The 15824-nt window shown below is 39.3% G+C and overlaps 2 protein-coding genes and 1 pseudogene across 13 annotated transcripts in view; all 3 read right to left on the reverse strand.

Moving 5' to 3' along the window:
* Positions 1-7146, reverse strand: part of LOC145890428 (NACHT, LRR and PYD domains-containing protein 12-like) — a 481386-nt gene extending 474240 nt beyond the window's left edge. For 3 of the 12 annotated variants that reach the window (XM_082981481.1, XM_082981482.1, XM_082981483.1), the window contains exons 1-3: positions 6554-7142; positions 3130-3291; positions 2489-2650 (exon numbers count right to left, since the gene is read on the reverse strand). In XM_082981481.1, the coding sequence (XP_082837607.1) occupies positions 2489-2650; positions 3130-3291; positions 6554-6940 (711 nt within the window). In that variant the 5' untranslated portion in view covers positions 6941-7142. Of the gene's footprint in view, positions 1-2488; positions 2651-3129; positions 3292-4424; positions 4475-6553 lie in introns of those variants that run through there. The other 9 variants (XM_082981490.1, XM_082981471.1, XM_082981495.1 and 6 more) reach the window with 7 other exon arrangements.
* LOC145892766 (U6 spliceosomal RNA) lies at positions 4991-5091 on the reverse strand (annotated as a pseudogene).
* On the reverse strand, positions 7051-9263 carry LOC145888973 (uncharacterized). The gene is made up of 5 exons (XM_082979841.1): positions 9194-9263; positions 8916-9023; positions 8651-8761; positions 7135-8217; positions 7051-7088 (listed from the first exon to the last, which is right to left on the reverse strand). Exons 1-5 carry the CDS (start codon positions 9261-9263, stop codon positions 7051-7053), a joined length of 1410 nt encoding a protein of 469 aa, XP_082835967.1.
* Positions 9264-15824: the final 6561 nt, after the last annotated feature.

Raw genomic sequence — 15824 nt, forward strand, 5'->3', positions numbered from 1 at the left:
GAGCCTCCGGTAAGATCTTATGACCTACAGGGGGCATAAACCGTCGTGGGAGGTTGTTTAGGCAATTATTTAGCAACTAACTTTGGTGTTATTCTGTGGAAAAGAGATGGACCTATCATTAAACCACAACAGGGAGGGATCAAATGCCCCCAGGGGTTAATAATGCACCTGTCCGGCGACCAATTTTGACCAAATGCGTAGATGCGGGATGGATCTTTCATATAACCACAAATGAATGGGCCTTGAAACAATTGATTTTTCTGCAAATATCGCCTGCAGTTTGAACTTTTTCTTAGTCAAATTTTCTACAGTACCCGGCACCAAGAAACTACATGATTCAAACCGATCAAAATCCCACTAAAAATGCCCGAAACTCGCTCAAATTCGCAATAGCAACGGCACATGCAGATGTGCTAACTTAACCCCAACGCATCACTGGTTGCTTTGTGACCTGCTGCTTCTATTTTGACAGACGATACATAACAAGGTGGGCATTTCGGCAAAGCTTATTTTAATAGATATACAGATATGCGTCCTTCTGTGCGTTTGTTTCGCATACTGGGTAAAACGATTATTGTATTCATTCATCACTGAAGGCTCCTACACTTCAATAGTTCACCCTTACCGGATTCTGGAACGAGCATTTGTCAGACAGATGTTCGGCACCAACACTTGTCAGGTCGCATTCACTCAGGTTTAAACCTTCAATGTTTTCGATGCAATTTGCAACCGAAGCTGCCCCGCTGTCTTCAATCGGGTTGCGGGACAAGTCGAGATTCTTCAGCTGAAAAAGTACATAGTTGTGTTTAAGGCTGTGTGAGTATCATTAAAGTATCGAAAAAAATATTCATGGCTTTCAATTGGTTCATTGTGGAAAATACAGGATTAAAATCCAGGTTTACGGTTTCGCAAAATAATTTATTGTCCTACCTGTAAAGACAAGTTATTCTACAAAGCTATTTTACAAATTTGGAAACTTAATGATTTATTCCATTCCAAGTCTGGGGTTTTCATGACGCAAGTTAAACGATGAAGTTTGTTGTACTGTCACCAGAGTGTTTAGAAATGTCGAGGTAAAGCATGAAAACGCAATTGTTTGAATGTCATGACGCACACGGTAGAGTTTTTTTGCCAACACGATTTGTTCGACATACTCACATTTGCCACATTCTTTTTAAATATAGCAACGATATAAGTAAATCGTATTCCTTTTCAGTCGTACTTTTTTTCTGATTTCAGATCGATGACAATCCTGCCTATAGGATATTTAACTGGAAAATAGTCTCGGTGAATCCACTTGCAACTAACTGGTTTTGCAATCGTCGCCTTTTCTTGTCATGTCCTGTGTGGAATGGTTTTAACCGCCCTAAATGAGTCACATAAATTTTCACTTCACAAATTGATGAAGCAAGGGTTTATGTGTGTATTAACTTATTGTATATCGATCAATTACGCTTGAAGTGAAGTTGTTTATTTTTGAAATAGGTATGCAATCGAATATAGCATCGTTGTTTGTTAAATTCAACGATCAATGCTCATTACACTCAGCTGGTCGAAAACAAATTTTTTGGGGCCAACCTTGAAAGTTATCTAATACGTGGTTATCTTTTTTCACATATCTCTATAGGCCTGTGAAAACCCCGCTGTCTTTGATTGGACTGTTGGAAAGGTTAAGCTCCTTCAGATGAATCAATAAAACAGTCAAACTTAGCGCGAGTACCAATAATTAATCTACAGTTCCAAACGACTTTTTCACATGGAGAAAACCTTGTGTTATTTCAGTGTACGATTTATGTAAGATTTTTTCAAAATGTTTTAAGTCGACATTTCAAACTACTGAAAAGTGAAAATAGGTTTTGCCACCAGGTACGCTACGAAATGACAGAAAGTACAATCTTTTTTAAACAAAATATTTGTTGTTTTTCACCAGAAGAACGTCAGATTTATATTTCATTTCAAACCTAACTGTGTTCATCATCAATATTATTGTTGCATGATTGAGACTGGCAAAACCATTAAGAAAATGCTTCCTTCATTCACATAAAGTGTTTTTTTTACCGAGACTGCAATTCTTCGTATGACTATTGTAAATTAATATGGCAACTACTTCCAGCCCTAAACTCAATGCTTGTCTTCAAAATTTAGTTCCTGGCGCATCTCGAAGATCATTTCACCAAACTAGGAGTGCACGACGCATCAAAACATCATTAATTTACAAAACGATTTCGAAAAATTCATTAAAAAATTTAGGCAATATAAGTCACAACTACTTTCAAGCCACTAATCGTTGCAATTTGCCTTCTGAACCAGTGCAGTCTCTATCCAGCACGGGTCCTCAATCGTACAATGGTTTTTACCCAACAATTTGATGTCATTACCACACACGAAAGATCCTGCAAATGTTTGGTGAATAACTATTACATTCGTGGCTAAGGGGTGTTTGACTTTTTATGCACAATAAAAACAGACACATCATGCAAAAGTTTACCGGATTCTTCAACGATTGAATGTTCTCGGACAGATGTTCGGCACCAACACTTGTCAGTCTGCATGCTTTTAGTTCTACATCTTCAATGTTATGAATGCACTTTGCAACCAAAGCTGCCCCACTGTCACCTATTGGATTGACGGATAGGTTGAGCTTCTTCACCTGAATAAATTGTGGTTATAAAGTAACTGTCAATAGCAATAAAGTATCTCAGCATTAATATTAGTTCTATTTACATGCTCTTATACATACCACATTTAAAGATGAAAAAATATAACAGTAATCATCAGTCAGCCATCATGATACTGGGAGTTATCACAAGACAACAAAAGTGTTTCTACTACGTGAAATACAGTGAAAAAATTAACCGAATGGCACAAATATTATGATCAGACTTCTGAATTTTTTCTCTACACTACGAAACGATTTATGTGCATTGCTTTCTGGTTGCAAAGGTGCTACAATTCTTACAAATATACATGGTATTTAATGATAAATAAAGCACAGTGATGCAAATCTGTAACAATGAAAAAAAAATAACTACAGCTACAGTTGTCACAACAATTTGTTTGACTTAATTGTTCATATTTTTATTATGCTTTAACAGTACAACAAAGAATATATGATTAGTAGTAGTTTACCGGATTTTCCAACTTTTCTATGCTCTTCGAAAGATGTTCGGCACCAACACTTGTCAGGTTGCAAATACTCAGATCAACATCTTTAATGTTGCGTATGCAATTAGCTACAAAAGCTGCCCCACTGTCTCCAATCGGGTTGCCAGACAGGTTAAGTTTCTTTAGCTAAACACATTTTTAACTGAAAAAAGTGAGCGTGACATTAACTAACAACTGTTTATGTATTTTCATTTTGGCTTTAATTCCAAACCAAAACGCATGATTGTTTTATTTTAAACAACACTTTGCGTCGTTCGTTTGCAAAGGCGCGACAATTTAAACAAATATATGCCCAATGTGTATTGATAAACAAAGCACAGTGATACAAGTCTACAGCAATGAAAAAAAAATTAACTACAGCTACAGTTGTTAAAACAATTTGTTTGACTGTACTTGATATAAATAAGGTTGGTAATAGTTAGTTAAGGCTTACCGGATTTCCCAACTTTTCTATGCTCTTCGAAAGATGTTCGGCACCAACACTTGTCAGGTTGCAAATACTCAGATCAACATCTTTAATGTTGCGTATGCAATTAGCTACAAAAGCTGCCCCACTGTCTCCAATCGGGTGGTTAGACAGGCGAAGTTTCTTCAGCTGAACACATTTTCAACAGAAAAAAGTGAGAGTGACATTAACTAACAACTGTTTATATATTTTCATTTTAGCTTTAATTCCAAACCAAAATGCACGATTGTTTTATTTTAAACAACAATTTGTGTCGTTCCATGGAATATCGAGTCCTGCAACTAATCTTTCCCTTAGTTTTGGTGTTAAATATTCATTACTATAAGCTGTGCATATTTAGAGATCATGTTACACTCGATAGTTTGAAAAAACTACAGTACATTCCATATTTCTATGGTTCCTTTGTGTGATATTGACACCAAGTATACACTAAAAAGCTTCCTACGTTTGTTTGCTTCGTGTATTTGTACAAGTATAAGGCTGAGTTGCTGAGTAAACCTTCAGCAGCTAACGTGGAGTGGCCATACTTTGACTGGATTATTTGGACTATTACTTTATGCCTTATTATATAGCACATGGCATTCACTAAACAAAAACAATTTTGCACATTTTGCTTTGATTAAAAACAACCTTTTTCTGTTGATGTCGTTTACAATATTTTTATAAACTGACCACAAAATAGGAATACATTTTTGGGGAACTCAAAGATACTATTTGACTGGTGAGTGATGAAAATAATTCACAAAAAAGCAAGAAATTATAATGTGTGGTTAGTTAGTTTCTAAAGGTTTACTGGATTTTCCAACTTTTTCATGTTCTTTGAAAGATGTTCAGCACCAACATCTTTCAAAGAACATAGAAAAGTTGCCCCGTTGCCCCATAGCTGGTTGTAGTACAGGTCAAGCTTCTTCAGCTAAATAAATACTGGTTGGAACTGGCATGATCCATGCTAACATTTTTGACAGTCTCAAAAAGACTACACCCCAAATACCTCAACTGTGCAAAGTTTGCAACGCAGTGCAAGTTCTTCGAAAGAAGTTGTTTCACGACAGACGAAAAATTAAAATCATTGCATTAGAGGTAAAAATATTGAAATGAATCAAGCATAGTTTTTGAGAACCATTACTGAGAAGCAGTGGCAGATCTAGAAAAAAATGAGGGGGGTGTCTGAGTTTGGTCACGCCCATTTCACGTTCGGCTTAGGCTAAATGTCACAAATGTATTATAGATCGACCTAATGCGATAGTCTATGGCCTAATTCCCATGCGACGATATCTCGCAACCACCGGACGTTTACTGTGCGTATCAAATCTTTTGTTTCGAACGGCCGCTTCGCACCCTCATTTCTTTTGTTTCGTCCCGAATGTGCCAGTTTTATCGCGTCGCCCGTTACTTGCGCAGGGGCCATGCTAATCTTCTCTGTATCGTTCCAATTTTAGTATATGTACCGCCAACTTTTCAACTAACCCGTTGCATTGTGGAGAGTATGGGGTAGTGTTTAGGTGGCGCACCTTTAACAGCCTTTCGACTTCCTTCATGCAGCTGGAGATGAATTGGGTCCCCTGGTCGGATAGCACCTCGCACGGAATGCCCACCCTAATTGTCTTCCCAACCCCACATACCGATCGCCAGACTCCATTGCCGATCTTACAAGGGTTGGTGTTCAACCTCGCGTTTTCAAGTCAGATCCCATCTTTTGCGTAACCGTTAAAACGGAACGTGACATCTGGGGGCTCGCACTAAAATACGCCAAAAATCGCGTTTTGTTTAGGCTAAAATAGGTATCATCAGGTTATGAGGTGCACAGTGTTTTCCTCTTCGTGGCCACCGTGATGACAGAGGTTTTAGATATTCTGTCGCTTCCAGTAACAACTGCTTCTGCTGAACGGTCATTTTCTAATCTTCGCAGATTAAAGATATATCTGCGAAGTAGGATGGGGCAGGAACGTTTAAGTGGCCTTGCACTTATTAACATACACAAACAAATCGATATTTCTGCGGTCGTGGATAAATATATGCGAAAAAATTGGCGAAAATTAAAATGATTGTTTCAAGCCATTTTTCATGTAATTTATGTTTTCGTTGTGATCAGGGCTTCGATTTTTTTCTGCGTGTCGAACATCTTGAGAAAACTTGTCGTGCATGTCGAATAGTAAAAATGTTGTCACCGCCTGAACGCGGCGGGTGCGACTGGTAAACAAAGAAATTGCGGAGACGAACACTGGCCCGAAGTGTTCGCTCCTGCGTTGTGTAAAACTAACCGCAGTTTTAGATCCTTCAAAATAATATAGCACAATGCTGAGGGGGGTGTTCTGACCCCCAAACACCCCCCCTAGATCCGCCACTGCTAAGAAGTGTTGGGTTTGTCAAAGTCATTGAAAATAGGATTGCACAAAACAAACACTGACGCCTATGCCGTGTGAGAAAGGAATAATGTAGAGATGTCAAAAAGATGACAATTGCTGGTTTCTGTAAACATTCAATACTGTGGTACAGATGTTTGGCACCAACACTTATGAGGCTGCATTTATTCCGGTCCATATATTCAATGTTGTGGATGCAATTTGCAACCGAAGCTGCCCTACTATCTTTAATCGGGTTGTCGGATAGGACAAGTTTCTTCAGTGTATGTGCTGATGCAATGATTTTAACTTCAACATATTGGTTTTCTAAGGACACACTTTTCCCAACTTTTCACAAAATTAAATTACAAAAAATAAACCAACTACAGAGGGCAAGCACGACGTCATGACAACTTCCATGTTATTTCCACGAATGTTAAGTCAATGGCGCTATAGAGCACACTAAATGGCGCATAATGCCTACATTACGGAGGGTAAGACCAACAGAACGTTAGCCGCAATTGTATTTGCTCATTAATTAGTGATGTAAACATTTGCTTGCAAGGACACTTTAACTTACTGGGATTTCCCTCTTTCGAATTACGAAGCACAGGTTTTCGACATCAGTTGAAAGAATCCAAGATCTTGAAAAGTCCAGATCATCTGAAAGTAAGCTGGAAATAGATGAAGTTATGTCTTCATCATTTGCTTCACGGGCCCAGCTGCAACCCCGATGTATATTTTCATGGTTATTGTTGTTCTTCTCCATATATGATATAATCATATTCCGGAGCAGAATATTCTTAGCTTTCCAATCTTCGTATCTACATCCGGGAACTACCAACTTTAGGTCGTTGAAAACTGACAAATCACGAAGTCCGAATGCAAACCTGGCAACAACTTCCCACCTATCCTCGATAAATAGGGAGTATTTTTCCTTGAATTCCTGTAAGGGCATGATCATCATCAAGTAAACCGCAACGAAAAACTCTTGCCAGATCAGGTGAGAGAAATATATATGCTTTTGTCCATTTAAAATTGTTAATTTTAGGTTTCCTTTCTTGGTAACAGAAGTGTTCAAAAATGAATTGGCTGTGGAATCATCAATGCCAGCTCTCCATATATCCGTAGTGCTAAATATGATCTTTTGATCATTGAAACCATCAAAAGCCATTTTTACTAGCTTGTCCAATTCTCGTTGCTCACCTTTGAGGTGTTTAGTTTGTGAATATTGAACACAAGTGAAAGCGAGAACTTGAGTAAGTGAAACAAACTGAATATCACCATTGAAATTCATTAGGTAATGGACAGTCAAAATAAAATTTACAGGCACATAAGAGTAAGCAAACAAATTTTTGTTGTCTTCTAGCTTTTTATGTATTGAGTCGTATTTTGAACCGCAAATCTGTTGTCCAAGCTCTTTTTGCGAGTTTGGAGTTAAGCCGAGAATTTCAACAATAAACCTTGGTCTATGTGAAGAATGGAGCTTATAGAATGGAGCTGGTCGTGATGTGAATATCTTACGAGAACAAGGAAGTAAATTTCCATTCAGCAAATGCTTGAGATAAACTTCTGGTTTATTCTTTCCTTCCAACAAAGGAAAGGGTACTTCACTTGAAAACGATTCTAAAACAGCCTCGTCCACGCCGTCGAATATCATGACAATATCAGTATCAATTTTAAGAGACTCTAAGATGCTTTTTGCAACAGCTGGTGGGTAACGATCGTCAATTTGCAAGGTGTGAAGTAAAAACTGAAGAAAAGTCATCTCCTTGTTGAATTCGATATTTCGAATTATAATGTAGAAAAAGTAAGATATTTTCCCAAACAACTGATGGTGGGCAGATAAAGCTTGCAAAGCCCACTTTTTGGCAGAAGTTGTTTTACCAATTCCAGCTTGGCCGATAACCCCCACAATATTGCCATGCTTCTGCACGTATTCTTGTTTCGCTTTAGCAGCAGGTGCTGGAAATTTTTGGTCTGCCTCCTTTTGCGCTCTTTGCTTTGCATGAGCAAACATTTGTTCTGGGGTGATGTCACCAGACGGCCGATCATAAACCTTAGCAAAGTCCTTTCTACGGTGGTAATGTCCTTTAGCTAGAAACTCGTCATCAATTCGTTGCGGTTTACTGACTATGGAAAGTTTGACTGGGATTATGGGTCGTTCGGAAAAATCAGCAAGTGTCGACTCGGTGCTGGCGATTGACTCAACGCTGTTACATAAATCTGACTTGAGACGCTCACCTAAAAAGGTTTGTAAATCATGTTACCAAGCTAAACAACAACGGTTTACAAGTGCATGAATGCAGTCGGTCATGCAGTAAAATTTTTATCAACTACAAAAATGATAAACTTTAAACTGACAGTGCACTGAATTAAAGCAACAGAGCCAGCATGACTTGGTTTATGTTTCCAAGAAATTCCAAGCTTACTTTTATCCTGTGTTTCAACACCTGCCAGGACAACCTCGGACAGTCTCGGTAACTGTTTTGGATTAGGTTGTTGATAACTTTGTAAACAGGCCGAAAATAAACAGAACAACCTAGATATCTTTTCTATCGAAACGTTATAGCCTAACGTTTCAGGTTAGGTTTATCGAATAAATAGAAAGTGTCAAATTGCATCTGATGCAAATGGCAATACAAGTGTGAGGAAAAAGACCAATGCAGACACTCACCAACATGTTTGTTCTGAATGCTGCTCGTGTGGCGCTTTGAGGGCAAACCACAGGAACTTCGTTTCGATGTACTGCGAGTTTGAGCTTCACCTTTGTCATTCTTTCTCTTACCTGCAGTTCAAAGTTTGTTACGTTGACACAACTGCACACCATTGTATCCAATTCATCATGCCATTTTAATGCATATTTAATGAAACAAAACAACTTGCTGCGCGGCAGAAAATTTCATTTCAAAATAAGTGTAAGTATAAATAATTGCTTTTACGGTTGCTATGGTAGTTGACGGTGAATAACAGTTGATTGACATTTCCTTGAACACCAACATTACTATTTTTAATCTTTGCTTCACTTGCTGCAATCTTTTGTGAAGGACCTTCAAAATTATACACAACAATGTTCAACATTTCAAACTATGTACAGCCCCAACATTAAAGACAGAATTTCAAAAAAAAATAACAAATTCAACATGTCCCAGATGCAAAACATTTTATTTACTACGAGCAAGGTGATAGCAGTAAAGCAAAACAACAACGCATTACTTACCAACAGATGTTGAAGGCTCATCATCTCTTATTTGACAAGCACTTTCTTCGCTGATCTTGTCAGCGTCCATGCGAGTTATTGTTGGTCTACATGATGAGGATTTATCAAGTCATTCAACACCGGAAGATACATTGACCACATAACGGGGGCATCGACGCAAACCAGATTATGACGTCACAATCGTTTTTAACAATGGACAAGGTTGTGCGTGCGTCAAATGTGCGTGAAGTGAGCTGTAGTCTGAAACGCGTCAACTGGACCGTGAATGTTTTGAAGAATATAATGTGGGTTGGGTCCAGATTTCAGTTATGGTGTAGCATGGAAGCATTAAATACTCTAATGTGGGTTGGGCCTAGATTTCAATTATGGTGTAGCCTGGAAGCATTAAATACTCTGATGTGGGTTGCGCCTAGATTTCAGTTATGGTGTAGCGTGGAAGCATTAAATACTCTAATGTGGTTTGGGCCTAGATTTCAGTTATGGTGTAGCCTGGAAGCATTAAATACTCTAATGTGGGTTGGGCCTAGATTTCAGTTATGATGTAGCGTGGAAGCATTAAATACTCTAATGTGGGTTGGGTCTAGATTTCAGTCATGGTGTAGCCTGGAAGCATTAAATACTCTGATGTGGGTTGGGCCTAGATTTCAGTTATGGTGTAGCCTGGAAGCATTAAATACTCTAATGTGGGTTGGGCCTAGATTTCAGTTATGGTGTAGCCTGGAAGAATTAAAAACTCTTATGTGTTTGGGCCTAGATTTCAGTTATGGTGTAGCGTGGAAGCATTAAATACTCTAATGTGGTTTGGGCCTAGATTTCAGTTATGGTGTAGCCTGGAAGCATTAAATACTCTAATGTGGGTTGGGCCTAGATTTCAGTTATGGTGTAGCGTGGAAGCATTAAATACTGTAATGTGGGTTGGGCCTAGATTTCAGTTATGGTGTAGCGTGGAAGCATTAAATACTCTAATGTGGGTTGGGCTTAGATTTCAGTTATGGTGTTTAGATCCAATAACATAATTTAGGTCGTTCTATTTTGACTATGTTGGTTTCAACAAAAGACATATGACATTTGGAGCGACAAGTCAAACAGAAGACACAAATGAAAAGGTTTATTATGATTTTATCTAAAAAAAAAATTTTAAATGCTATATACTTGAATTTCAGCTGAACATCTGCAATGCTTGTATTGGAATATTGCATCTGTGGAAATAAAGTATAATTTGAATAAGGTAAGAATTACTGTTAAGTCTTTAAAGTTCATTTTGTGTCGTCGTTTTTACTCCTTTTTAGTAATGAAAAGCTCGTCTGGCAAAAGAAAAACTTGTTTGTTCGACGTTTCGGTTGTTATACAACAAACCTTCATCAGGATAATGAAGTAAAAACGCCCACACGGCGATAAATAGTCACGCGCGCATAAAGCAAAAAAGGCAAAAAAGGGCGAAAGAAACAACACAAGCTAAGAAGCGGGGAGGGGGGGACACCATTTGCGCGCCAACCGGACGATACCGAGGTCTAAAGCATAGCGCCTCGAGGTGCGCAAGACCATCACGTTCAACCAGGGGGCATGTCGTGCGATAAACGGGTGGAAAGAAGTTTCCCTCTTATCATTAAGTGCGAACCCATGTGCGTTTATATGAACAGACTCGATGAACATCCTCTTGTACCTGTCCTTTTCCCGGTCCAGAATTACTGTGTCCTCAAAATTAACCGTGTGTCCTGTTGCTGCAACATGTTGCGACAATGCCGTCCCTGCCACCTTATTGGGTTTGCCAACATCCCGTTGATGTTCCTTTAGACGTGTTCAAAGGGCGCGACCCGTCTCACCAATGTACACCTTCCCCGCTTCTTAGCTTGTGTTGTTTCTTTCGCCCTTTTTTGCTTTATGCGCGCGTGACTATTTATCGCCGTGTGGGCGTTTTTACTTCATTATCCTGATGAAGGTTTGTTGTATAACAACCGAAACGTCGAACAAACAAGTTTTTCTTTTGCCAGACGAGCTTTTCATTACTAAATAGCATGCCTGGCAGCGTTAGCAACAAACCGTTTTTTTGTGTATGCTAATTGTGATGCAATAAACTGTTTCTGCCACTGCCAGACAATACAAATTTAAATGAACTTCATTTGGGCACAAACATTGCACTCCTTGTCACGTGTCACTACAAAAACAGTGCTATTTGTGTTGTAATCGATTTCTCTTTTTTATGGCGAACTAAGTGCATTTCAGGCTTTCCCAATAAATAATGTTTGCTTATATGTTGATGGACTGTATTTTTATGTTGTGTTTGAAAAATTCCTACCACGCCCAGGAGGCTTTTCCATGTGGTCGTTGGCATTTTTGATAACCCAGACGCCTCGCCAGTAGCCATATCAAACTGGGTTCAACAACATAATACTTGTTAAAGAAAACACATTACATAAATAGTATGGTCTAAAAATCACTCTGCAGAAGTGTTACACCTTTCAGGTTGAAGCCTAATTGGTCAGTTTTACCATCGCAAGGTATGGTATGAAATTCACTCTGCAGAAGTGTTACACCTCTCAGGTAGACCATCACCCTACGAGGTTACCATCACCCTACGAGTGTTACACCATTTGGGTCAAAACCCAAAGGTATGGTAGGAAATTCACTTCGCAGGAGTGTTACACCTCTCAGGTAGAGTCCCGATTGGCCAGGTTTACCGTCACTCCAAGAGTGTTACACCCTTTAGGCCAAAACCAAAAAGGTACGGTATTACAGTCACTTTGCAGAAGTGATAAAACTAAAAAAATTGGGACATTGTGGTTGTTATGGTATAGTGAATAAATTTCATTTGGCTAGTGTTCTTATTTGTTTAACAGATTGTAATGTTGTTTGATTTACAATGTGCACACAAAATATTTATCTTTTTTTGCTTGCTTCTCTGAAAAACCAACACACGTGATGTGAAACCACTGTCCACATCGAGTGCACTCAATCCAAACTTTTTTCAGGGGATTGGCGCCTTCATCTCCACATACTTTACATGTCTCTATTTCATTTGTGCCTTGAAGACATTTGCCAGCAATTTCCCTAAACATTTCAAGTCTATAGCTGTAGGTACAAACATTTTGCACAAGTTTTTCTCCAGTTGCTAGCCATTTCGCATACATACATATCATCACTCCACAGCTTGATCCATCTGGCTGTTTTGTTCTGTGTGGTATTTCCACAGTGTTAATTTTCCAACCAAACTTTGTTGCCATTAGACAATTCACCATAGCTTTTGCAGTTTGAACATTGCTGTCTGTTTTTACACAAGGCATTGCTACTGGTTCTATGTACAGCATTTTTCGACCAGGGATTGTATTGGCGTAATTGCTACAAGTGGTAAGGGCTCACATTAGCCCTGGTCGGCCTTATATAGTAGCCCACATATGACGTCACGATTACTGGGGCGTTACAGCCAGTGAAGCATTACGCTACATCCTCCCACAACGAATCACCACACATAACAAAAACATTAAAGATCAAGACGAGCAGGAGGTACAACACGCCGTCCTGACCGTGTATGATACGGCTGAACGTCAGGAAAGGGAACAATATATGCACGATTCCTTCGTACATTTCGACCATTGTGGCGCACAATATATGACCGCGGATTTGTATGTGGCGACAGAACCTTGCATTTTTACTTGGCCTTATCGAAATTGATCCACGCATATGTTTCTGGAGACAATCTGGGCAAAGCACGTGTACGGTGACGCGCGTCAAAGTTACGCTTTTGTTTCTCCTTTAAAGTGCATATGACACGTAAAAATAAAACATGTTAATAATCAAACTAAGAGATGTTCATAACTCTAGAACATTTTTGGCGAAAAAAGTAGCTTGATACGGCGACTGGTTTCTGAGATACAGCTGATCAAAGTCGCACTTTTGCCGCTGCGAACGAAATCGTGCAAAAGCGAGATATTGTTGCGTGACGTCATAGAAGGCGCTTCAGTCGTGCGCGAGTGCTGGTGTAGAAATTGGTGTGTTGATTACGTGTTCAACTGCGATCTGCGTTTCCCTGACTCCTGACTCCTCTTCGTAACTAACCAAACTTGTGTTAGTTTGTTTTATTCACCAAAGACGAAAGATATATGTGCAGAATGCAACTGAGAGTAGAATATACAGACGGTGATTCTACGCTAAAGGCGAACCAAAATGTAGAATGGAATGGTGAAACTACACTAGGCAGAAGCCCAGCGCAGAGTGAATTCCGGCCACAGAAACCACAGATTTCTAGACAATTCATATTAACCAGTTATGCGGCTTGCGTGAGAACCGCGATACATAATTACATGTTACGAGCGATTCTCCTGTGTCGTTCCAGAAAATGGGAGTTACACTTCCTGGTACGAACTGCTAAGTCACTCTCATTACGTCACGGCATAAACGTTACACTCGTCCTACCCCAAAAAGTGTTTTACAGAATAGGCAAAGAACAACGATATAAGAGAGAAAAGAGAAAATGAAAAGAAAAATGGTAGTTTAGCTTTGCCAAAGTACATGTCACAAAACAATGGCCAAACAACAAAACCATGCGTAAAATATGTCAATCAGCAGATACGTGCTTCATCAAAACAAAACTAGAGCAAGGATTTTTCCTATTGGGGCTTCAGACATAATAAAGAGTGGGGAGGCATATATTGGGCGACCTTGCTTAATTATGCGCCATGTAGTATAAAGCGTCAGGCCCCGTGCTGACATTTGTCATGCAGACACGTTAAGGGTTGAATCAACATTTCACATTTAACAGACGTCAATTACGCAAGGAAAAATATCAACTAACGTTTCGGTGACAAGGAGACTTAACAAAGTTTAAAAACCCTTTTACAGAAAGTGAACATAAGGGAATTAGTATTACGTAACCACTGAGGGCTAGGCATGGCTTAAAAGAGTAGAAACAAAAGTAGTATACACATTACCGGGTAATTTTCGACAATGTTTCGACGTTTGTAGCCAAGATTTCTTGAAATATCCTTGATGTTTACAATGGCAGGTAAAAATTCAGTTCATTGCGTTTAATAATCCATGACCGTTGACAGCGAAATTGTATAGTCCAACAGCATTCCACAGGTTTGATTGTAAAGTTCTTGAAATGAAATCCACCTTCCTTCGCGCAACAGACTTTGTCGGGTTTCATTCTTGCCTGTTGGCAACGGTTCCAACACAGCGTGATGGTCCGCCGGAATTGACAGTGCGATTTCCCGCAGCGACACGCCAACGCCCGCCGGCCGCCCTGGCCAAAACAACGAGACGGAAATTGTGCAGGGTGAAACGAACATTCACGGAAAATATCCAACGTTGTAGTGGGGAACGATGAAATCCGTGCGTACGCGAATTGAATCTCCTCTAAGCTCGATTAAAGCGCAGGGCTGGAGTTGACGAATCCTCAGGAAAGCACTTGTGGATGAAAATTTGGAAGAACGGTTGATGAATCCAAGAGAAATGGCGAATAGGCAACCGATCCAATTAGGAAACAGAGGAACCTTGAAAACCTCAGCAAGTTTTGAAAGATTTTTGCACGTTAATTTGCAACTGTGCACAATCCCAAGACAGCGAAACGAACGCTGGGATTTTTGCTTGAATATTGCTTGACAAATATTCAATCAGAAGGCGATTTTGTTGAAAGATTATCGATAGAATCCTCGTGACAGTTAGATGATGAAAGAATTTCGACCAAAAATACAACTGGTTTGGTACTCAAGGTCAAGATTTGTCGTTCGTCTTGGAAGAATTTTCTTCATTCTTCTTTGAAGCTTGATGTTCGGGAAACTTCGCAGTCGAGGGTCACCAAATTGTAGGAATTCACAAAGATGCGCCAAATGAAAAATGAAGCGGTGAGCTACACTAGGCAGAAGCCCAGCGCAGAGTGAATTCGGGCCACAGAAACCACAGATTTCTAGACAATTCATATTAACCAGTTATGCGGCTTGCGTGAGAACCGCGATACATAATTACATGTTACGAGCGATTCTCCTGTGTCCAGTTTTCTACATTTTTTAGTTGACGTAGAACCGAAAAACTTTGGATATATGTTTGTTGTAGATGTACCTTTCGTTTACGCAAAGTTGTCATGGCCGTGCCATATGCACTTTAACTTGCCGCGTGAAAATCCCAGACTTGGAATGAAATCTATGAAGTTTCCAAATTTGTAAAATAACTTTGGAGAATAACTTGTCTTTACAGGTAGGACAACATATTATTTTGAGAAAGCACCCGGATTTTAATCCCAAATTTTTCTCAATGAAGCAATTGAAAGCCATCAATATTTATTCGATACATTTATGATAATCACACTGCCTCAAACATAAAAATCTACTTTTTCAGCTGAAGAAACTCGAATTATCCAACAACCCGATTGGAGACAGCGTGGCAGCTTCGGTTGCAAAATGCATCCACAACATTGAAGATGCAAAACTGAGTGGATGCAACCTGACAGATGTGGGTGCCGAAACAACTGTCCGACAACATATGCTCTTTGCAGAATCCGGTAGGGGTGAACTGTAAAGTGCCTTCAGTGATGAAAAAATACAACATACGTTTTATTTATCCAATATACCAAACCAACGCACTTTAATTTTACAAAATTCCGTAAACAAAGCCATCGGAAAAATTTATACAAACAAAC

The sequence above is a fragment of the Ascidia mentula genome, chromosome 2 (assembly GCF_947561715.1).
Source record: "Ascidia mentula chromosome 2, kaAscMent1.1, whole genome shotgun sequence".
In the NCBI taxonomy this organism is placed as follows: Eukaryota; Metazoa; Chordata; class Ascidiacea; order Phlebobranchia; family Ascidiidae; genus Ascidia; species Ascidia mentula.